The sequence below is a fragment of the Haliotis rufescens genome, unplaced genomic scaffold (genome assembly GCF_023055435.1).
Source record: "Haliotis rufescens isolate VD_foot unplaced genomic scaffold, xgHalRufe1.0.p SCAF_31, whole genome shotgun sequence".
In the NCBI taxonomy this organism is placed as follows: Eukaryota; Metazoa; Mollusca; class Gastropoda; order Lepetellida; family Haliotidae; genus Haliotis; species Haliotis rufescens.
Window position 1 is genome coordinate 1,060,381 of NW_025964013.1, and position 25,414 is coordinate 1,085,794.

A 25,414-nucleotide genomic window follows, 5' to 3' on the forward strand; every position below is an offset into this window, starting at 1 on the left:
TGATGCGTATTCTATTGTGGGGTTAGTGTCGAGAAATGGTTGGTATCGACTCTCTATTCTATACCTGTCGTTTCAGGCGTGCCGCCAGAGTCGTCGGACCCACCACCTCAGGCGGTGTAAGTCGCCATCAGCTGGGAGGACACTAATCTTGGAGGCAGAAAACAACGCCAGTACTCTTGGGTATCAACTGTGGCGAATCATGGGACATGATCCTGGTCCCGTCTTCCCATTTTTTAAGGCTATGAGAGTTTTTGTTTCAATTGTTTCAACAGATTCAAGCCTCTTTTTCTGAGGCAAACATCTGTGCATCCTCGAGGCTCCAGGGTGATGTATATGAAGGAGCAAGTGGGCACATTACCCTGGATGGTCGATGATGTGTTAATGGCAGGATGTGCTTCATTGTATATCTGTGATACTGAATGCTTTTATACATACTTGGGCATTGGTCTGGTGGGTGCTAAATCCCTCACGGGGCTTCTTTGTCCCCGACTCTGGAGCTTTGGCTGTTCTCTTTCGTCCTTCGGTCAACTATATATTGATGGCTTCCGAACGACGTAGAACGCTGTTCGATGATATTTTTTTTCTCTGTGTTTTTGTGTTTTATGTGTCATTTTTCATATTCATAGAAGTACAAGATTGTTGGGGTTGTATCGCCCATTCTGGAGTCGTTTGTATATTAGATGTTATATTCCATGTTATATTACGTCAATGTGAATTCCATATTCAACTTTCTAACCTTCGTAATATTTATTAATGTTTTCACTATAATTGTAACTGATACTTTTCAATGTTGTAATCTCATCGGAACCGAAGGCAACATAACATGCAATACTTTGAGGGCGTATTTTGATTTTTGTCCGTGCTATGTCATATCATCAGAAAATATCCATGTTTTGTTGTACAATGCATTCTGTTGTCTGCGTTTGCATCTTCTTGTTTACCCTTTCATCATAACCTTTAACCTGGTCCAAATATACCAGTAAATTGGGGTGTTGTTTGTTTGCTTGATTAACGCCGCACTTAGCAATATTCCAGCTATATGACGGCGTCTGTACATAATCGAGTCTGGTTCAGACAATCCAGTGGTTGATATCATGAGCATCGTTCATGCAAATGGGATACGATGACATGAATCAACCAAGTCACCGAGCCTGACCACCCGATCCCGTCAGTCGCCTCTTAAAGCATGGGTTGCCGAAGACCAATTCTAACCCGGATCTGCACGGGTTGTAAACAGAGGTGAGCTACAGGGCCTGTTTACTCTGTTACCATGTGTTATTTTTATATAACTTTTTTATAATTGTGCCATATCTAATAATGTTAATAATTCTTTCGCATTATTGTTAATGTTATTTTTCTATATTGCTTTTTTATATATCAAGTGTCTTTTTATATGATGTGTTTGTATATGTTTATGTTCAGACAGTTAATTGTTGCTGGGTCATCACAACAAGAAGTGCCTTTAGTTGAACGATTCCTACCACTGACAAAAACCAGACGCCATTCATTAACCAACATGTTCCATAAATCTGGCTGTTTACCGAGTCTCTCCATCAGACAAACGCCATCACCAGATAAACAGGAATTGAGACATTGCACAACCGGAAGTTGCTAAGGACAAGTGCCCCTATTTACATCCTCTCCTTGGCATTACGTCACTACAATATATCTGGCCTCAGACCACAATTAATTTCCTTCTTTGCTATCTACAGTGACATGACAGCCCACCATAATTATTATCGGTCGTAGGCTGTTCTATTGCATGCTGACCAACCTGCCACTTGTCGATTAAAGTGTCGGCCTGGATCTTCCAGCTAGCTTTCGCTGTCAACAGTGCCCATCGGACGTTTTGAGCCGAAACACACAGAGCGACCTTCACCTTGCGGTCAAGTCATGGGAAGCTGGAATCAAAACCTTCACAGATTGTGGCTAACACAAACTTGGCCACAAACTACAATGTCTAATCTTTCATTTAAGCTATCATAAGTCACTCAAAAACATTTGGAACAGGCCGAACAGCCCATCTAAACAGGGCACTATATTCTCTAATTTTCCTTCCGCGGGTAACTGTGGTCTGAGGCCATCTAGAGCTACTTCCCTGGTGTATCCGTGCAGCGTTCGTGAACGTTGATGTGACAGAATGTATTATGTCTACTTACAGTCTCTAGTGTGTACTATCTCCTGTACTTGATGGATTAAACTCGTTGTTTCTTTGCCCTAGTTTCTTACTTATACCCCATAACTCATTCGGATTGGCTAAGTGAGTGAGTGAGTGAGTGTGGTTCTACGCCGCTTTTAGCAATATTCCAGCAATATCACGGCGGGGGACTCCAGAAATGGGCTTCACACATTGTACCCATGTCGGGAATCGAACCCGGGTCTTCGGCGTGACGAGCGAACGCTTAAACCACAGGGCTACACGACCGCCCCGGATTGGCTGAGTCAAAACAAGGTAATCTGGACAAGAAGTTTTACTTAAGCTTCAGGTATATCGATGATCTGATATCGTTCAATAACAATCAAATAGCCGATTCTCTTCGACTGATTTACCCACCTGAACTAGACATAAAGGAGACCAGTGACACCGCCCAGTCTGTTTCATATTTAGATCTATGCATAAAGATTCGGAGTGACAAACTTTTTCCACAAGACTGTATGACAACAGGGATGACTCCAGCTTTCCAGTAGTCAACTTTCCCTCCATGTCGAGCAATATTCCAGCAGCTCCAGTCTTCGGTGCTTACATTTCAGTTTCGAGCATACTCTTTCTACAAAGATTTCAAATAGCGTTATACTACTCTGGTTCAGAAGTTGATCAAGGCTAGAACATTCAAGGCCTTATTAAAGCTTTCAAAAAGTTTTATGGCAGACATGACGCATGAGTGACGCAAATTTGACGCATGAGTGACAAAAATCATGTGCGATGAAATCCATATTTTGACTTGTACCACATGTTCCGGTGGGTTTTTTTCAAGTGAACAGTTGACTTCCCTTTACTTGTGTTTGTGACGGGTGCCACCGGTGGGGCAGGATACGCTCCCCTTTTAGCTAATGCCTGGTATCATCACTATTTGATAGTGATTCATGAACACATGTTCATGACATAGTCGGAATCGTACAATCGATTCTTCTTTTAGCCGAGATTTCTATTGAATATGGAAAGGGTTTCGTCGTTTTTTTATTTATTATCATAAATGGCTGGGTGGCTTAACGCGCGGATTCTCCACACGGACACTACTTCAAGTGAAATGGGTTTAACGTCGGGTTGAAGATTATTGCATTCACAGCTACCTGCTGGTACGTGTGTGTGTGCGTGGGTGTATGTGTGCGAACGTGCGTTTGTGTGTACGTGCCTGTGTGGGTGCGTGCGAACGTGCGTTTGTGTGTGCGTGCGTGGGTGGGTGCGTATGCGTGCGTGCGTGGTTGCTTGTACTGATCGGTTGTACGTCGGTTTTATGGTGCTTACCTCTGAGATACCATGCCACAGTTTAACATGGATACCCTACTCAGACTCCGAAGCGGCAAATCCTTGTTTTATCCCTTATTCCTGACCACCCGATCCCGTTAGTCGCCTCTTACGACAAGCATAGTCGCTTCTTACGACAAGCATGTTTTGAAGACCAGTTCTCTACCCGGATCTTCACGGGACGCCTATTTCTACATACGCCGTACATGTATGTTCATAACCGACTAAAGTGTGGACTCATCTTATTCTTCGTCGTCATTCTGACACCCGCGGTGTCAGGTTTATGAGCGCTGTGACGACTTCATTTGGTTGTTTGGCTGTTGTATAACGCCGCTGACAGCACAAAACCAGCTATATCACACAGACCTTTAATAATCGAGATTAGACAAACCGGTGATCGATATTAAAAGCATCTTGGTACGATGACATACAATCCACCAAATCACTGAATCCGACCTTCTGATCCATGAAGTCGGCAAACACGACAAACACAGGTCGTTGTGGGTCTTGTGGAGACGACCATAGGGATAAAGTGAAGTGATGAGTCGATAGTCATACATGTCAGGACAACCGAGGTTTCCCTTGTTGTTCAACGCCGCACTCAGCAATATTCCAGCTGTATGAAGACGGTCTGTAAATATGCATTGACGAATTGTATAAAAGGGAATAACTGATAATCAGGACACCATTATATACCATACGTCGATGCATGAGTCACTTATTGGATAAATCCCGATATGTCCCGAAATACCCCGATATATACGTCGGCTGTATTCCGAGATGTCCCGAAATGGCCAGAAATATACAAGTATATCTCAAATTATACCGATATTTCCCGAAATAGCCCAATATATCCCGCTATATTCCGAAATGTCTCGATATGGCGAGATATATCCCGATATTGACAAACAGAAACTGGGATGTACAGCCAAGCATCGTGACGGACAATACTTACATTACAAGGAGACAAGGTTCGCTTCAACAGCCAGACGAAACTTTTTGGATTGAAATCATTCTAAACCAGCTTAATGTGCCCCTAAACTCCAATTTATAACGTAATCTAACTAACAGTTAATGATTATCCTAACTGTATAATGTTGCCAGTTTGACACTATTTACTTTGACAATGTGTTGTAGACTCAGTCCAAAGCTGGACCCCAGATAGTGGAGTCCTGTTCTCCTTTAAATACTCTCCCCGGCTTAGCTGGTAGTAACAGCCATGATGAAAATCAAAAACCCGTTTTCTGGTGATGACACAACAAAGAGGCTCACTAAGCTGTCGTGTATTGAGTGATCATGTACTTGGGGCAGGCTGACTGGGAGGCGCTCCGAGCAGAATACATCCACCGTACATACTCGGGGATCAATACAACCGTTCTCATCGCCCGCGCTACGTTGCCAGGGGCGATACATGCCATCATTGCTTACTGAGTAACAGAATGACAGATGTTACTTAGGATGAATACGCCATGGGTCACTTTGTATGTAATATGTGAGGACCCTATGACGTTATTGTAAGAACTTCTATAACATCTGACCTATATTTAATGAAAGTGTTCATATAGTCTCGTTATTATCCCCCGCCCAACGTTGTTGGCGGGGGATATAGAAACGGGCTCCGTCCGTCCGTACGTCCGTCACGTTTCGTTTCCGGAGCATAACTCATAAACCGTTCAATATTTTTTCATCAAACTTTGCAGGTCTGTCAGGTACATGCTGAACTGGTGCCTTTTGCTATTGAGAAATTTTAGAAATATTTATTTTTTACGTTTCCATGGCAACAAGATGGACTTAGGTTCTGTGAGGGTAGGGTTCGTTTCCGGAGCATAACTCATAAACCGTTCAATATTTTTTCATCAAACTTTGCAGGTCTGTCAGGTACATGCTGAACTGGTGCCTTTTGCTATTGAGAAATTTTAGAAATATTTATTTTTTACGTTTCCATGGCAACAAGATGGACTTAGGTTCTGTGAGGGTAGGGTTCGTTTCCGGAGCATAACTCATAAACCGTTCAATATTTTTTCATCAAACGTTGCAGGTCTGTCAGGTACATGCTGAACTGGTGCCTTTTGCTATTGAGAAATTTTAGAAATATTTATTTTTTACGTTTCCATGGCAACAAGATGGACTTAGGTTCCAAACTCATCTTTTTTTTACAATTTCCATGACAAGTTTCACCTCGGTTAAAAAAGGTTAGGGTTTGTTTAGATTTAATTATGTCATAAATCCTGCAACAGGGGCGGGGGATATAGCCACGTTAGTGGCAAACTTTTGTTTATATTGTATTCCTATACTCAAACAATTGCATTTCAGTCTAGGTCCAGGTGCAAGTGCTCTAAAGGAAGCTGAGACGCTGTGCCTGTGCAACCAGGGTAATCATTAGCAGTCAGGGTGATCTACATCACGATGCCGATGAAGCATCCCATGTTTGTCGTAAGAGGCGACTAACGGGATCGGGTGGTCAGACTCGCTGACCAGGTTGATGCATGTCATCGTATCTCAATCGCGTAAATCAATGCTCACGATGTCTGTCACTGGATTGTCTGGTCCTGACTCATTTATTTTTACAGACCGCCGTCACAGAGCAGGAATATTATAATAGTTGTGTTGAGAGACAAACTGGTGTTGGAATGACTTGAATCCAAGTATCTAGGGCTGACAGTCTGCGAAAGCCTGGGTCCCTGGTAGTTCAACAAGAGATAGCGAGTAAGGTACTCGACTACCCCTTTGTAAGGCCATTATATATTTTTATGTTTTTCTCCAACCTCAACTAGGAAGAGAGCGGAGGGCGAAATAAGGTTTAAATGATAAAATAAACATAAAAACTATTTTTGTAACTTACTTTCAGACATTTGGAAGTTCAAAACACTTGGTACTAGACTTTCCATGAATTTATGACGTAGATCGAGTCACTTTACTTCGGAAACGAATAATCAAGAAACAGAGCTGAAGAAAGATCAAGCAGTCCTGGGCGATTCGTGAGTGTGCAATGGTAGTACTAGTAGTATTCAGTTTATCACATCAGGGCATAATTTTCCACAGCGGCTGGAAAAACTGAGATACCATCCTTTTTTTATTATTGCACGTCGGAATGAACATTCAGGGTGGGCGGGAGATGGGAAACTCAGCAAAAGCACGGACAGCACGGACAGCACGGACATCGTCCACGCAGCGGTACGGCCATCAATACCACGCCCGTGTAAATGACAATAATTGTCATATGCTGACATTTGTCACAGAAACAACACTGGGCGTGCGGAAACCTGTTACTACGGGTCAGAATAGGTCCGCGGCACTCGATTGTTTGTTGTAGGAAGTGTAGGGATGGTCAGGCTGGGTGGAACTTGATAATGATCGGGTGAGTGAGTATTGTTTTACGCTGCTTTTAGCACTATTCCAGTAATAGACACCAGAAATGGGCTTCACGCATTGTATCCATGTCGGGGAATAGAACCCAGGTCTTCGGCGTGACGAGCGAACGCTTTAACCACTAGACTACCCGACTGTCCGGTAATAATCGAACCGCACGGAATTAAATGGACCATTGCTCATAATATCAACCTCTGTTTTTTATGGTCCAGACTCGATTATTTACAGGTCGCCCTGACATAGCTCGAATATTCAAGTTCGGCGTAAATCAATAAACAAACAGTGTTACATTAAAGGACAATTTATACCATACGAATAAATTCCACGTTGAATTATTTTTTTAAATTATCTGGATGTCGATGCTATATTTATTAATGACAATACAACAGGTTCCGATACGTTGGACACAATAGTGTGTATATAAAGGTGTATAGTCTGTATATATCAAACTCCCCTCTGAGATAATGTTTCTGCCTACATTTGGTTATCAAAAGGGAGGTCCGGACCCCCTTGACCCCCGCCCCCTCTGGAACCACAATGCCCAACACAGGCTACGGCTGTGATTCTTTATTGCCAGTACAGATAATGACGCCAAGTTTACAAAACAATAACATCACAACAACCCCAGTACACTTGCTTCATACAAGACACACTCATACATGCACGTCATAATCCATGATGTATGAGATATGAGAAATATGCTTCAGTTTTAATGATTAACAACAAACATGCGTTTTATTGTATGAAGGTCATGGCTATCTAACATGAGTTCCGGCCAATACCATACTACACATACAGGAGATTTATCATATAATGGGTAGGTTTATTTGCAGGATAAAGCCAACGGATAAAAACGATATCCGTTGGGGTCATATGCGGATAGAGATGCAAATATCAAAGGTCAAGTAGGGACTACTTTCACTGTTTACAAACAAACATGGCGTCGCCCTTGTCATTCGGCGATCGAGTCAGAATTAACCATCGGGAATCTGGATAAACTACTGGGATAATTGCTATCATTGTAGCAGGGGTGGTTCATTATGAAAAATGACAAGCTGTGGTTGTTTGTTGAGGTGACATTTATTCCATTATCAATCACAATTGATCAATCACCCTGTAATAAAATATATAACATTTTATACTGTACATAGAATAGCATACGGCTGCATATTAATTATTTCCTAGTTTGAGCAGTCACATTAATCCATACATGCAACGCATACAGTTACACATCACTAGTTCGTTGTATATAACTTATAATAAATACAATTTACCGAACTTTCAAATAGTAATACATATATTAAATGTCTCTTATCATAACTGAATATATCAGTTACACACCATATAGTTAGGAGAATACTAGTAGCCGTGTGGCGTCATAAATATATACTTATTATCTCTAACATTAGGAATATATATAAAATGCTACCATGTTGTGTTAAATTATAACACATAGTTTATACATATTAATGCATTCATAAGTGAGTGATAAGATAAAGGATTTATACATACCCTGTGGGTGACACCGGGGTGTGTCTATAAACCCACATCATATAGGATTATGGCATTCCTATTAAAGGTAAATAACATAACTATCATGCTTGAATATATACATACATACATCATGACAACCATTTCCTTAAATTATAGAAAACCAACTTCTAATTCAATCCTTTCATTCAAAACTCCCAATCAAATCATGCTCTCACACATACTTACATGTTAAACACTTTATACTGATAAAATAGAAGATATCTTGATTATTTGATATCATAGGGAAGTATTTACAATATTTACATTATTTATAACATATTTAAATGATAAGTTAGAATTCTATTTAGGAAAGGTAATGTAAATAACTAACCTGAACTATACGTAGTCCATGTCCTGTCTGTGCAGAGTTATAAGCAGAGTGAATAAAAAGTGTGCAAATGTTAAGGTGGAAAGCTGTAGTTAGATAATGTTAAACAGCTAGGAAGCTGAAAAATATTGTATGGACAAGCTAGAGAGTTGGTGACAAAGGGACAGGAATAGACTAACCTGTCCACCCTTCAATAAAATTGAACCAACCGCTTGGACCCAAGCATATACATTTTGTACTACAACTAATGAAGATGTATACAACTACTTGAAATGAAAAGAGCTAAAACTATATTCCTAAAAACTATATATACAATATCCTGTTTCATCATTATCAAAAGAACTGTCTAATATACTGAAAACCAGTGTCTAACTGTGACGTAACTAAGGCATTTTACAAGTTTGGGCAACTTTGGAGACATAAATTGCGAAACAATTTTGCGAGGGCACTAGCTAGGATCCACGAGGCCTAGCCAAGCTGGATCAGTAGCCATATCTGTGCTTGTATACCTCTGCGGCTTAGAAACTCAAGTTTTCCACAAATTAAAACAGTTGGCTTTGGCCGAAATGTGTTTTGAATTGTTACCTTGTTTCGTTTTGTCGCTGTGTGTACATCTGACTGCACTTCGTAACGTTATGACAGGACAGACTGTCAACAACGTCTGACCGTTGCCGTGACGTCTCAAAGACTAGGGTGAGAGTAGCTTCCCTTTGACAAAGGACAGCTACTCTAGCGGACAGACCGCCAAGGTTCGCTAAATACAATGTTTATTCCTAATAGAGGATATTTACCATCCCCAAACTCACTCGCGTGATAACCTCTATTTATAAGTGAGGTGAAATGGGCTTTACTTCGCGTTCCAGATTATCCCACTTAGGTAGTGACGTCACTGTAAGAACACGTATAGCGAATAAACACACACTAGTCGTTCACCTGAGATGTATAGTTCGCGGTGAGTGATAAGTTAATTAGTGGGCGACAATTCCTTTCATATAAACAATTTAACACCTATTCGGGGCTCCTATAACGTGCTATCAGCGGGAAATTATACACGGGTTAACCACTCGTTCTCTGTTATGTAGGAGAACGAGCAGACAAATATACATTTTGAAAATTAAAATTCTCTGTGTAAGGACCTTAACGATAAAATAATTTCAGCCGCACAACAGCGATTAAAGTTCGTATACCTTTTTTCTTTTCTGTTTTACTGAATAATGTACATGGATAAACAATTACAAAACGATTGTATAAATGTTGCGTAACAAGTTTATCCGTACTTGTCCAACGAGACAGATGCCGTTCTTATTGCATGGTTGTTGTATATAACAATACAGAGTTACTTCCCCTTACCGTCTATCGATTGCTTAACATAACATTTCGCCCATCGCTCGGCTGAAAGACAGCCATGGCAAAGTGGATAACGTTGTGTTTTCTCGTAGTCTGCGTGGCAGTTATCATCTTAACCCTTGGTAAGATACAAAATATTTTAGTACTTTGCTCTATCAATCTTACTGACCAAAATATCCCAGCGTGAAATGACAAGAAATGTATTTATTTCTGCGTGTTTACCGACTCTCTGTCTCAGGCTCTGTCGACAGTCGCTTCTGATGCTCGGCTGCATTTGTAGTTCGTTTGTTTGTTTATCTTGACGTCAGCAGCCCTGAGAATGATTTTCCCGTACATTGAGATGGGTACCCAGCGTCCAATGTACGGGAAAATCTACCCGGTGCCAAACCTACCCGGACATATGCCAGCATAGACATGGATCCTGGCAATGGCGATCTCTGTTGACTGGGACAAGATCAACATGTTGCCGTATCCAAGCTCTAGCTTTCGGCGGCAAATGCCAGGCATTTTTTTAACCACCATTAGAAAGTTCAAAGCTCTTAACTGAGACGTTCGGATGTTAATCTATAAATCGGAATTTTTAATCAGGGTAGATCTGGACACCTGTGGTCATATCTAACTGGGTCGCAGCCTATTTCGGACTAGTAGTATATGTAACGACTAGATTGGGTGAAAACGACTAGTCTACCAAAATGTACACTTGTCTCGGAATAATGTCCCTGTAAATGCCTGCAAGTTGTTTCCATGTCAGCCATTCACCAATGTATCCAGCCGTGACATACCACACCTTGCTCTATCACTTTTGTATTATGGCATATAACATCTAGTCTCTGAAATGAACATATTACAGAAAAAACAGTTGTTAATTATCCTATTAAAATATAAGAAGAAGCCCAGAGACTCTTTATTTTCTGATACTGCCTTTAATGAATATGGTCATGTTATCTGCAGCACCACATTACACATGCTGTGTTAGCAATACACACTGAATGTCACAGCACAGGGCACTGCTGAACCTATTCACTAGGGGGAACATCATTATGAACGTCTACGACCTGCGTCACTTTAGCCTGACACACAGCTGATATGACAAAATGTTTTTCAAACTCACTGACTCACTGACTCACACTGACACTGTATTTGGTTGGGTTGTAACATGATAACTATAGTCCCACATCATCTTGTATGTAATGTGATATATCCTGATAGAATTGCTACATGATCTGTGTAAGTGTTGAAGCTCATGTCATAGGGCAGAACAATAACACAAGGATTGGTGGACATCATATATTTGTACTTTGTTATCAGGGGAGGAATGCTGTTAATGTTTTTTATCACCCAAAACTGGCTCCCACAGGAGATATGGCTTGGGTAAGATCAAGCGATATCTACACTGTAGATATCGCTGCAATGAAATTGCATCACAATGCTTTGCAGACCATTGTGACGTCATTGGTTACCATGACGTCACAATCAAATGACATCACTAATGGCTCTGCTACTGAAGCTGTTAGCAGTACTTTTTACACTTAGACACTGCTTATTACTTTCTACAACTGAAGAAGTTGGAAGAATGATGTTGGATGATAAATATAATCTCACCCTCGTGTCTTTTGATATCAAATATATCAACACTCGTTGATAAAAGTGGAAAAAAATCTTCGGCAAGCCTCAGAGTTTTCCCACTTTTATCAACTCGTGTTTATATATTTGATATCAAAAGACACTCGGGTGAGATTCTCTATATACTGTAGGACCTCCCCAAGTGAACAGACAAGTGTGTTATAAGTATGTGTTATAAGTATGTGTTATAAGTATGTGTTGGTGGAGGCAGAGACAGCCTAAGGAGTGTGTATGTAGGTCACAGTTCAGTGTGATTGTTGAGAACCTGCGTGCATTCCACAAGTACACCAAAGGGAGTGTACGATCAAAACAGGACATGCCTGAGTAAGCCTGTTGACGGATCATAGTTATACGGAGTCCACATCTCCCTTCTGTTGATAAAGACCTGTTGAATAATAGCTTCACGTTATTTTTTTTATTACGTTTGCATGACATCATGATGACATACACCACAATTAGGATAGCATTACCGTAATAACAGTGTGCTCACGGGTAAAGAAGGACTTTCGTTATGGTCTGGTGCCCATTCAGTCCCAGTCTAGATGTGATATAAAGCAAGATTAGTGTCGTGTGGCAAACCGAGGCATAATCTCTGCGTAGCACGGATATTGAAAACTGCTCTCCACATCATCGAAGAATCGTCAGCAGACAAAGAAAGTGGCTTGAGAATGACAACATTGCTGGGACTGTCAGTTTATCCAAGTCTCTTCCCCCCACCCCATATATTTCCAGCTAGGATACAATATGTTACTTCTCATAATGTGGGTCTTGGTTTACGTTTCCTGTGGCAGTATAATATGTGACTTGTGGTAAGGTGGCAAACTGGCTACAAATTGTTCTCTGGGTAAAATAACCCAACTACAGTAAACTATGGTTATAACAAACTCAAAGGGACTGCTAATATAAGTTCATTATAACTGAAGTTCATTATAAGCAAAAATACCGCATATATACAGCAAATGACCGGGAAAAGAAATGAGTTTGTTATCCATCAGTTCGTTATAAGTGTGTTCGTTATAACATAAACATTGTTTACTGTAGAAGATGTTTGCCCTGTTTGACTAAGGGTAGTTCTCTATACTTTATCACACATGACCTGCAATGTTTGAATTTTATAATTAGTATCTCTGCCACCCATTGATCAAACATGAGCACATTAGTGCAGGTCACACCCACTTGCTGTGTGTACCCAGCCACCTTGTCCACACGCTGTCTAGCCTCGGCTCCTTTGGCAGAGATTTGAATACCCTGATATTGATTTTAGTCAACATCATTTTGTTCATTAGAGGCATAATGTTTCATGTGCAACGTAGATACAACCCTTTCCTTCATCTCTAGAAGCAGAGTCCTTTTTGACAAAAGTTGTGAGCATTTGTATATATGAATCACTATCAATGAGTGATGACATCAGGTGTTCACGAAAAGCTGAGCTTGTCCTGCCCCACAGGTGACGCCCATCACAAACACATGCAAATGCAAGTCAATTGTTCACTTGAAAAGACATGGGATTATATGGAACAAGTCCAACTCGAGAATTGCATTGGACATCATGTTTGTCACTGATGCGTCAAATTTAGAAATATGCTCCACATATGTACCTTAAAACCTTTTGAAGGCTTAACTAAGTCTTTGACTGTTGTAAATGACAGCCTTTGAAATCTTTGTAGAAAGAGCTTGCTTGATTATAACTCAATAGTTGTGAAATATAAACTCCAGAGGCGGGAGTTGCTGGAATATTACTCAACCCTAAAGAGAAAGTTGACTTTTGGAAAGTTGGAAGTTATCCCTCTTGTGGATAGTTTTTGTCAGCCTGAATCGTTGTAGTCTTGGACTATTGGACTAGAGTCAATTTCTGCGGCTGCACTTGAGGCTATATATCCCAGTGCCGTGACGCCACTTGTCTCGTAATAACCAGCAAGTAGGTCCAGCAGGATAAGAAGTCATACGTGTTACTGTTGTTATGTAGCCCTTGTATGAAATATGTTACATGGACTTTATCCTTTAAAAGCATCGTATGAAGGTCGGAGCATTAGGCATGTTACATCCTCTGTTAATGAACCCTCATTGTCTGCTGCTCTATTGATTATCATGAGAGTGGACTTTTTTGGATCAGTACTCCGGCTTGTGGCTTGGTGAATAGTGTGTCATTGTACCCTGATCTAGAGGTTGTCTTGCAAGTCTTTTTATAACTTATCAACATGTTTTAATGTGACATTGCAAAAGAATTTAAACAAATTTAGAATTGATAGAAAACAGCTTGTGCCATGGCAGGTGACTTCCATTGACTCAGAAAACACATGAAAAAGCGTGTGGCTTTTTACTTTGAAGCGGGGTATAAGGGATTTATTCTGCCTCTTAGAAATCCTTGTGCAGGCTGTATTGCTTGTGGTGGGGTATAAGAGATTTATTCCCCCGCTGAGAAATTTCTTTCCCTCCAAGGCGAGTTACACAGTATTTTATCAAGATCACGTGGACCAGTGAGATCTGATCATTCTGACATGAAGGTATGATAAGGATTCTTGTAACAGCAAAAGGGGTTTGCGTTGTGTTGTGTCGTGTTGTGTTGTCATGATGTTGTACAACCATGAGAGAACAAATTTTTGGTCATTTTTATCCTTCCGTTTTTCAAAAGAGGGTGATATAGTGATCAACATGTCCATCCGTTCCCGGAGCAGAACTCCTAAACCATGGAATATTTCTTGTTGAGAGTAGCTATACAGATCGTCTAGTGGTGAACTGGTGCCTTTTGATAATTTTGGGATTTTACTTTCATGAGGACAAGTTGAAATTCACTGCACATTTGGCCAGTAGAGTGTACTGTGGCATTAGAAACATCAGTGGCCACACCTCAGTAATCATCAGCTTGCATAATGATCATAATAGCGCTGCTCTTTGTCGTCACATTCCTTGTCAAGCTCAGGGCGAATTAGTCCACTGACTCAGTAGAATGCATACTTCCAGAGAGTTATAATCCTGATAGTTCTGTTCTTCAACGGTTACCAAATGTTGAAATATTGTCCTGATGTCCTCATGATGAACATGACGGCAGACAACAGCCATGACCAATTGACTACAGACATGATGACGTACTACAGTTATGATGACAGACTACAGCCATGACAACACACTACAGCCATGACAACACACTACAGCCATGACGACAGACTACACCCAAGACAACACACTACAGCCATGACGACAGACTACAGCCATGACAACAGACAACAGCCATGAAGACAGACTACAGCCATGACAACACACTACAGCCATGACGACAGACTACACCCAAGACAACAGACCACAGCCATGAAGACAGACTACAGCCATGAAGACAGACTACAGCCATGACGACAGACTACACCCAAGACAACAGACCACAGCCATGAAGACAGACTACAGCCATGACAACACACTACAGCCATGACGACAGACTACACCCAAGACAACAGACCACAGCCATGAAGACAGACTACACCCAAGACAACAGACCACAGCCATGAAGACAGACTACAGCCATGACAACACACTACAGCCATGAAGACAGACTACACCCAAGACAACACACTACAGCCAAGACGACAGACTACACCCAAGACAACAGACCACAGCCATGAAGACAGACTACAGCCATGACAACACACTACAGCCATGACGACAGACTACACCCAAGACAACAGACCACAGCCATGAAGACAGACTACACCCAAGACAACAGACCACAGCCATGAAGACAGACTACAGCCATGACAACACACTACAGCCATGATGACAGACTACACCCATGACAACACACTACAGCCATGATGACAGACTACACCCAAGACAACAGACCACAGCCATGAAGACACACTACAGCCATGACGACAGACTACACCCAAGACAACAGACCACAGCCATGAAGACAGACTACAGCCATGACAACACACTACAGCCATGACGACAGACTACACCCAAGACAACAGACCACAGCCATGAAGACAGACTACACCCAAGACAAAAGACCACAGCCATGAAGACAGACTACAGCCATGACAACACACTACAGCCATGACGACGGACTACACCCAAGACAACACACTACAGCCAAGACGACAGACTACACCCAAGACAACAGACCACAGCCATGAAGACAGACTACAGCCATGACAACACACTACAGCCATGACGACAGACTACACCCAAGACAACACACTACAGCCAAGACGACAGACTACACCCAAGACAACAGACCACAGCCATGAAGACAGACTACAGCCATGACAACACACTACAGCCATGACGACAGACTACACCCAAGACAACAGACCACAGCCATGAAGACAGACTACAGCCATGAAGACCAGCTACAACCAACACGACAGACTACTCCAAGTATAGTGCTGAAGTAATGTAATCTGTTTTATTCATTCTGTCTACTTCTCATTCTTTGACAAGTTTCCTCACTCAGAAAGGGAACTGTGTTTATACAATTATTTTGGACAATTGGTAGAGTAATCTATTGAGCAGAATGGGATTTCTTAAGTTAAGTACCTAGCCTAATGATTATATGAGGAAAGTTTGTCATGTCTAGAAAATACAGCCATTTTCCTACTTTTTCTAACCTCTCCGACAATTGAATAATCAATCCGTTATGGCCAACATGCAGTGCTGGTAACCGTAGCAACCTCATTTGTCGGGATATTGTTTCTTCCATTTATCAAGGTCCGGACAAAAGTCAGGCATCGATATCGCCTTGTGATTTATTGAGATCTGAAAAATGAAGGGGAGTGTGTGTGTGATGTGGAGAATCTATGTGTTGTGATGGGTTGGGGAGTGTGTGTGATGTGGAGAATCTATGTGTTGTGATGGGTTGGGGAGTGTGTGTGTGATGTGGAGAATCTATGTGTTGTGATGGGTTGGTGAGTGTGTGTGATGTGGAGAATCTATGTGTTGTGATGGGTTGGGGAGTGTGTGTGTGATGTGGAGAATCTATGTGTTGTGATGGGTTGGGGATGTGTGTGTGATGTGGAGAATCTATGTGTTGTGATGGGTTGGGGAGTGTGTGTGTGATGTGGAGAATCTATGTGTTGTGATGGGTTGGGGATGTGTGTGTGATGTGGAGAATCTATGTGTTGTGATGGGTTGGGGAGTGTGTGTGTGATGTGGAGAATCTATGTGTTGTGATGGGTTGGGGATGTGTGTGTGATGTGGAGAATCTATGTGTTGTGATGGGTTGGGGAGTGTGTGTGTGATGTGGAGAATCTATGTGTTGTGATGGGTTGGGGATGTGTGTGTGATGTGGAGAATCTATGTGTTGTGATGGGTTGGGGAGTGTGTGTGTGATGTGGAGAATCTATGTGTTTTGATGGGTTGGGGAGTGTGTGTGATGTGGAGAATCTATGTGTTGTGATGGGTTGGGGATGTGTGTGTGATGTGGAGAATCTATGTGTTGTGATGGGTTGGGGAGTGTGTGTGATGTGGAGAATCTATGTGTTTTGATGGGTTGGGGAGTGTGTGTGATGTGGAGAATCTATGTGTTGTGTTGTGATGGGTTTGGGAGTGTGTGTGATGTGGAGAAGCTATGTGTTGTGGAGAATCTATGTGTTGTGATGGGTTGGGGAGTGTGTGTGATGTGGAGAATCTATGTCTTGTGTTGTGATGGGTTGGTGAGAGCGTGTGTGATGTGGAGGATCTATGTGTTTTGATGGGTTGGGGAGTGTGTGTGTAATGTGGAGAATCTATGTCTTGTGTTGTGATGGGTTGGTGAGAGTGTGTGTGATGTGGAGAATCTATGTGTTTTGATGGGTTGGGGAGTGTGTGTGATGTGGAGAATCTATGTGTTGTGATGGGTTGGTGAGTGTGTGTGATGTGGAGAATCTATGTGTTGTGATGGGTTGGGGATGTGTGTGTGATGTGGAGAATCTATGTGTTGTGATGGGTTGGTGAGAGTGTGTGTGATGTGGAGAATCTATGTGTTTTGATGGGTTGGGGAGTGTGTGTGTAATGTGGAGAATCTATGTCTTGTGTTGTGATGGGTTGGTGAGAGTGTGTGTGATGTGGAGAATCTATGTGTTGTGATGGGTTGGGGAGTGTGTGTGATGTGGAGAATCTATGTGTTGTGTTGTGATGGGTTTGGGAGTGTGTGTGATGTGGAGAATCTATGTGTTGTGGAGAATCTATGTGTTGTGATGGGTTGGGGAGTGTGTGTGATGTGGAGAATCTATGTGTTGTGGAGAATCTATGTGTTGTGATGGGTTGGGGAGTGTGTGTGATGTGGAGAAGCTATGTGTTGTGGAGAATCTATGTGTTGTGATGGGTTGGGGAGTGTGTGTGATGTGGAGAATCTGTGTGTTGTGATGGGTTGGGGAGTGTGTGTGATGTGGAGAATCTATGTGTTGTGATGGGTTGGTGAGTGTGTGGGTGATGTGGAGAATCTATGTGTTGTGATGGGTTGGGGAGTGTGTGGGTGATGTGGAGAATCTATGTGTTGTGATGGGTTGGTGAGTGTGTGTGTGATGTGGAGAATCTATGTGTTGTGATGGGTTGGGGAGTGTGTGGGTGATGTGGAGAATCTATGTGTTGTGATGGGTTGGGGAGTGTGTGGGTGATGTGGAGAATCTATGTGTTGTGATGGGTTGGGGAGTGTGTGTGTGATGTGGAGAATCTATGTGTTGTGATGGGTTGGGGAGTGTGTGGGTGATGGTGAGAACCTGTTGTCCGGGAGCTGCAGAGGATGAAGTCCTACGAGGGGCAGTATGTTCAGTTGGTTCCGTTCCAACAGACGTTCTATGGATGTTCTGTCATGGCCAGTCAGATCAATAGTTAAATGCCAAAACGATACACTAGGATTATTGGTTCTATGGGGAACTCTCTATGTTATCAGAGTTTTCTCTTGTGTCATCTGACTTTAATACCATTTCCAGATAAAGGCAGTATCAGCGTAGCTAGGGATTATTTAGAAAACATATCAGATAAGCATCACAGCATAAGGTCTAACATTCATTTATAGACGTATTTCCCAAAAATTATATTCTGATGTTAAGCAGCGTATTTTCTAGATTATATGAACACCGTTTCGCCTATAATACAGCTGTGTAGAAGGGATGGGCATTATTTATGCCATAATGAGATTTGATTGTTTTTTCCCCCCAACACAAAGACATTGCTGTGGGCACAAAACACAAGGAAAACCATGTCAAGAAATCTGCACTGAAGTACACAAGTTAATCATGTAATGACCCTGGTTACACTGTTCCGTTATAAAAAGTGTTCATTGTATATCTGGACTTATATCTGTAAGCTATAATGTAATTCTTATTCAAAATTTTATGCAATATTGTTGACATTAATTTGGCAAAATTGTGTGTGAAGTGGTAGGTAGATCACACAATTCACCATGATTTATAGCAACAGATTATCGTTATTGATGCGTTGAAATGAACTTCAGTTGAAAGAGAATGGATACATATATCATAAATGCCATACTTGGACTCGTAACAGATGTATTTGTTGTAGCTTGACCGTTATATGTCGACATAGAGTTTTTGCGAGCGCGAGTTTGGGAGATTTGCGGCAATAGCGATCAGCTGTATACGTAGCAAAGTGCTATGCTTATGGTTATTGTTATCTTAAACATATATGGCAGAAGCTGAAACTAAAACCACACGATATTGGAATATATTATTCCTGATAAAATAATAGTTTCAGGTACAGTGCTTCCTATCATTGCATCAAAATTCTTTAAAGTTATATTATTGGGTAATTTTAACCGAATCATCGGTAGATTGTGAGAATGTGTGTACAACTGATTGCTGTTTCCGGCTTAGTTTAAAACAAAATCTTAATCTCTGCAAGTAAAACAATGCCTAGCAGAACTGGAAATACAATTTAAACAGTAAATCATCATGTCAAATTTACTGAAGGGATATGATGTAAAGTGTTTCTGTTCATAATACTCAAACTTTTATTTAAAAAATACTGAATACCCTAGGGATGAGGTGAAACGGGGTTTAACGTCGTGTTCAAGATTGTTTCACTTTTATAGCGATGTGCATGCACATGTGTCTGTCTGCTTGTACTAGTCCGGAATAGATGCCAATTTTATAGTGCTAGCCTGCTGAGATACAATGCCACAGTTTAACATAAATACCCCACTCAGACACAGTATGCTGACTCCGAGCCAACCAGTCTTGTTTAGCCCTTTAATACCAAGCATCAGGCAGGGTAACATCTCTTGGCCTCTTTTGGTATGACTTTTCAGCATTGGCATGCTGGAGACTGATATTTTTCCCACACAACACTGTCTATTTGCTTGTGCTGCAAAAGCAAACCTAAATATTTCAAAATGAAAAAAAACATTTTCTTCTTTATCCATGTTTTAAACATATTGACAATTTTTTTTTTAATTTCTAACATTTTTTGGGGGAAATTGGCTTCAAATTAATCATGGCAGCATTTACTCTGCCTCCTGAGACAGGCTGGCCAAGAAGCCTTTCAATAAAATAATGATTTATTGAGGCCTGACTCCACAGACACACTGGAAATACTCCTGGCAATTGATCCCCAACAGAATCTTAGCACTCATCATGCCATGTCATGTCATGTCATGTCCGACACTAACCATATTAAAGCTCCACTCAAGCTGACATGCACTGCATGATCTTGCCATTTCTTGAGATGATTGAAAACAAGAACAAGGACAAGGCATCACAGCTGCACTGGAAACAGCTGCTGGAAGAAATTATAAATATTTAGCTGCCATAAACATGATAAATAGCAGCTGTTAATGTAGATAGGTTCAGTCTGCTGCTAAGACAATATGTGATTGATTAGTTACTTACGTAACCGTCTGTAAATGTGACAAGTGGGCTAGGATAGTTAGCTATGCCTGGTACAGGTCTACACACTGTAGAGCTTAATGATGGGAATTTGAGTATATTTTGAAACTTGGGATTACTAAAGTGGAAGAGTTAAAAGTTAACTAGGAACCATGTTGATGTGTGGACCTACATCGGTAACACTTTCCGCGGAAATTGTGCTGAGACACTCTGATGACAGATATCCTGATCAAAACATGTGAACCGAACTCACTATAACGCTAGACATTATCTCACCTTACATTACAATACTAGCTTCCGATTGGTTGAGGACCGGGCAAGTATTTTGCTTGTACCCTGCTCATGTCACCTGCTGAGAAATCAATCAGAACACACCTCAGGTAACTTGCTTATCCCTAATCATGCTAATGATTATCGTTAAGCTGAAATGATAAAATGTTTATCCAAATGCATTCGGTAAAGGGAAGTAACTGCTCTTTAACAGCTAAACATGTTATTCAGATCACATGGAATGTTATTGACATGACTGAAAATAAGAATAATCATTCAAGTGTGATCAGTTTTGATCTGTTGAAGAATTGTGTCTGCCCAAGTAGTCATGAGGACATTGCTAGCAGTTCTACTTACAATGGTCCTGTACTCGTCATCACTGGACACATTGAGCACCACATGATTAAACCGTTATTACTATTTTCATCTAATACATGATTGATCTTATACATCCACTTGTTATTTATGAGTAGGGGCAGTCGGGAAGCCTAGTGGTTAAAGCGTTCGCTCGTCACGCCGAAGACCCGGGTTCGATTCCCGACATGGGTACAATGTGTGAAGCCCATTTGTGGTGTCCCCCGCCGTGATATTGCTGGAATATTGCTAAAAGCGGCTTAAAACCTCACTCACTCACTCACTATTTATGAGTAAGATAGTTTGCCTACTTCACTGCACAGCCTGTACAGTCCAACCTAATCATGCCATTTCGCACCTGAACCGAAATAGTTTCCAATATATCAACCCCACACCCAGTAGCTTGCCTCAAGGTAGACTAACATTTAGTCTCTGAAATCTTATATTACACAATATCCTTCTTGACTCTAAAAATAAAAATAAAATTCCCTATGCTGATTTCAGACTAACATTTAGTCTCTGAAATCTTATATTACACAATATCCTTCTTGACTCTAAAAATAAAAATAAAATTCCCTATGCTGATTTCAGATAGAGCTAGCTTGAGCTGGCTAGACTTGCTTTTGTATGCATTTCTAGATTATGTTTTTTTCATAAAATAAATATATTCCACGGTCATGGTGCAGGACTAGCCTCAAGGCTGAAGCACTGAATATTCAATACGTGATATCTCATGATATGAAACGTCATTGCCAGAGAACAACCATTGTCAATCACTGATGAAACCAATTCCATTGCGTGGTGAATATTATATGAATGGATCACTGAAAATCAGTGAAAGCACCAGGAGCTTGTGAAAGTAAACATATATGGCATGCAGTGGAAAGAGAATATAGTTAAGCGATTATCATTCACCATGTATCTCGTATATCATGAAATATTCGTTCAGTGTACTGATGGTTATTGGCCTGAATTTCATTTCGCAATTTATTACAATAATGATTCATGTATTGCGATATGTACCACAGTATATTACATGCGTCCATGTATTGCGATATGTACCACAGTATATTACATGCGTCCATGTATTGCGATATGTACCACAGTATATTACATGCATCCATGTATTGCGATATGTACCACAGTATATTACATGCGTCCATGTATTGCTATATGTACCACAGTATGATATTACATGCGTCCATGTATTGCGATATGTACCACAGTATATTACATGCGTCCATGTATTGCTATATGTACCACAGTATATTACATGCGTCCATGTATTGCTATATGTACCACAGTATATTACATGCGTCCATGTATTGCGATATGTACCACAGTATATTACATGCGTCCATGTATTGCGATATGTACCACAGTATATTACATGCGTCCATGTATTGCGATATGTACCACAGTATATTACATGCATCCATGTATTGCGATATGTACCACAGTATATTACATGCGTCCATGTATTGCTATATGTACCACAGTATGATATTACATGCGTCCATGTATTGCGATATGTACCACAGTATATTACATGCGTCCATGTATTGCTATATGTACCACAGTATGATATTACATGCGTCCATGTATTGCGATATGTACCACAGTATATTACATGCGTCCATGTATTGCTATATGTACCACAGTATATTACATGCGTCCATGTATTGCTATATGTACCACAGTATGATATTACATGCGTCCATGTATTGCGATATGTACCACAGTATATTACATGCGTCCATGTATTGCTATATGTACCACAGTATATTACATGCGTCCATGTATTGCGATATGTACCACAGTATATTACATGCGTCCATGTATTGCGATATGTACCACAGTATATTACATGCGTCCATGTATTGCGATATGTACCACAGTATATTACATGCGTCCTTTCATCTGGAAGTAGTTTTGAGCCTGAGGTAAAAATTAAATTTGGCCACACATTTCTCAATCACAGTTGCTGAATTCATAATTTCCCATTCAACTTGACCCTTGTTGTCACTTACGGAAACTTTTCCAACAAGATGAAGATGCAATATTCCTGTCAGCCATAGAAGCCAACAGGTTTAGTCCACAAGTCCTTGTAATGATAACATTTGGCAAAACCCTTAAAAAGGGCAAATTTCTACTAGTCCTAAGGGTACCCTAACTATTGGGCAGTTTGGCAAGGACTATGGGACTAGTGCCAGTTTTTAATGCTGCAGGATGTATTTTCCAAATGTATTGTGATACGTATTCATTAGTGTTTCATATCGTGGTATACCACACACCTCTATATATAATAGTCTTGGTGATCGGATGTTGGCAATATTCCTAAAATATTCAGATCAGTTACACAGTGTTGTGCGTCTCTTTTGTCAAACAAATTTTACTTTTGTCACATGTAATTGTAACCATTAATCAAAACACTTCCAAATGATTATAATCCACCCAGATGGTAATGTGGGATGTGTATTTAAAGAGTTTAAGACGAAAGTTTAATGATGATTATTTGTTATTTTTCGAAATGAAGACAGATGAATCGTACATGAAGCTGAACTGTTGATAGAAACAGTTAAGGATCTCCAGCTGCTGTTGTCAATAAGCCACGTCTCTGACACACAGCCAAATAATTCAATTATTTATTGGTCGTTTAATATATTCATTGCCAGTACAATAGTCTTTGGAAACAAGCTAATTAAATGATATATAGTTCAGGTCAAGTTGGGTTGGACCCGTAAATCTATACTGCCAGCAACACTCATATCTCCGCTATTATCCTGATTATGTTGAAATGTCTAGTGTAGACAATTTAGTCATTTATCTTGTGACTACGTCATGGGTTGTGCAATACAGACAGAAATAGCAGGCATCATCAGTCGATATGGTGAGGAAGGCAGGCATCGTGGAGTATGTAGGTCACACTCAGTTCACAATGGCTGAAAGAATAACTACAGACTAAACTGTGTTAAATTTATGTAATATTTCACAAAGTTTTATTTCCAGTGTGTGAGTGGATGATGTTGCCATGATGTTACACTAAAGTTCCTCCTGCACTCACAGAATACCAGCACTTTGTGAGCTGTCAGGACTCTAAAGTTAACAGTTATGAAAGTGTGAAGACCAATGTTTCACCTTGTTGGTCTTCCAGCAGACACTGTACACAACACACAAGAAACAATACACTTTGGAACACAGTCCAGGGTCCGGTCCAGTGATTGTGACTGGAAGGACTTAGAAATGTCACACCTCAATATGTTTTACTAAGGTTTTACTAAGGTTTTACTTACTTTTACTAATCTAATCTACTAATGGGAATTGAAAAACTCTGAATTCAGGGTTAGGGTTATTTTGTATTTTCTAATTTCTGTAAAACTGAAAACAGGTTTTTGTAAATAAACAGAAATGTGTAAATAAACAGAATTTGAACCATTATTTGTTTACAGCAAGGACAAATTTGCCAGGCTGAAAGTTTTATCATTAAGAATCTGTCATGAGCTGATGCTCCCGGGACTGGTCACTGCAGGGGTAACTCAACTCCAGAACAATTTACTGCTGAGAGATAGGTGGTTCTCAAACGGTCATTTCTTATACTAACTAAATCTCTGTATGTGTTGAAGGTCTGATGCTAGCTTGCAGATGCAGACATTGAGGGATGTTGTTCTCTGAAATAAGCAGGGCAGTTCACACTTCGAGACTTTCAACTTAAACTTTGTCAAAAACGCTTCTCCTTTAATAATAGTGTAGAAAAACACCTCCCAAACTACCATCTGAACAGTTCATGTGCCAAGGCTGTAGTTTGTCACATATCCCCGTCCCACCCCACCATTAGCTTCAAGGCCAGAGCGTCTATGTACACAGTGTGAATCAGGTTGTGTATTGTGTGTGGGCGAGTCATCAGGTCTGTTGGTGACAGCAACATTAGGATTGAATGAAACTTTATTATCTTACATGTTTAAGGTTGTTTGCGTTTTAAAAACCTGTAGAGTATTGTCGGTATATTTGTTTGACTCCTCAATAGAATTTGAATAAGCTTGACTGAATAGAAGGGGATAAACATGTCAAGTAGTGTCCGCGTATTTGACGAGTGCATTATGTGATAATGCTAATGAACATAAAGGCTGACATCCCCTATAAATAGTAGACCTCTCCCAAAGAACACAGTGACAGTGATTTCAAGCCATTGAAATGGTACAGCACTTGGACTGCACTTTTGAAAATATTAACAGTTTAATGGTATATCTATGTTCAGTTTTCTCTCCAGAAATTTCAGAGAGTAAAACAGCCTATAAATACAATTTGCAA

At 40.7% G+C, this 25,414-nt stretch overlaps 2 protein-coding genes across 11 annotated transcripts in view; both read left to right on the forward strand.

Annotated features, from left to right (window-relative positions):
* Positions 1–2,213, forward strand: part of LOC124136802 (tropomyosin-1, isoforms 33/34-like) — a 47,070-nt gene extending 44,857 nt beyond the window's left edge. Inside the window, exon 13 of the mRNA XM_048380516.1 lies at positions 77–2,213. Coding sequence (XP_048236473.1) covers positions 77–120 — 44 coding nt within the window. The 3' untranslated portion in view covers positions 121–2,213. The remainder of the gene's footprint in view (positions 1–76) is intronic.
* A 7,833-nt stretch (positions 2,214–10,046) lies between these two features.
* Positions 10,047–25,414, forward strand: part of LOC124136801 (proline-rich protein HaeIII subfamily 1-like) — a 46,129-nt gene continuing 30,761 nt past the window's right edge. For all 10 annotated transcript variants that reach the window (XR_007217769.1, XM_046502837.2, XM_046502844.2 and 7 more), the window contains exon 1: positions 10,047–10,165. Coding sequence is in view for 9 of the 10 variants with exons in the window: in XM_046502837.2 (XP_046358793.2) it covers positions 10,102–10,165 (64 nt within the window). In the remaining variant the exon portion in view is untranslated. The remainder of the gene's footprint in view (positions 10,166–25,414) is intronic.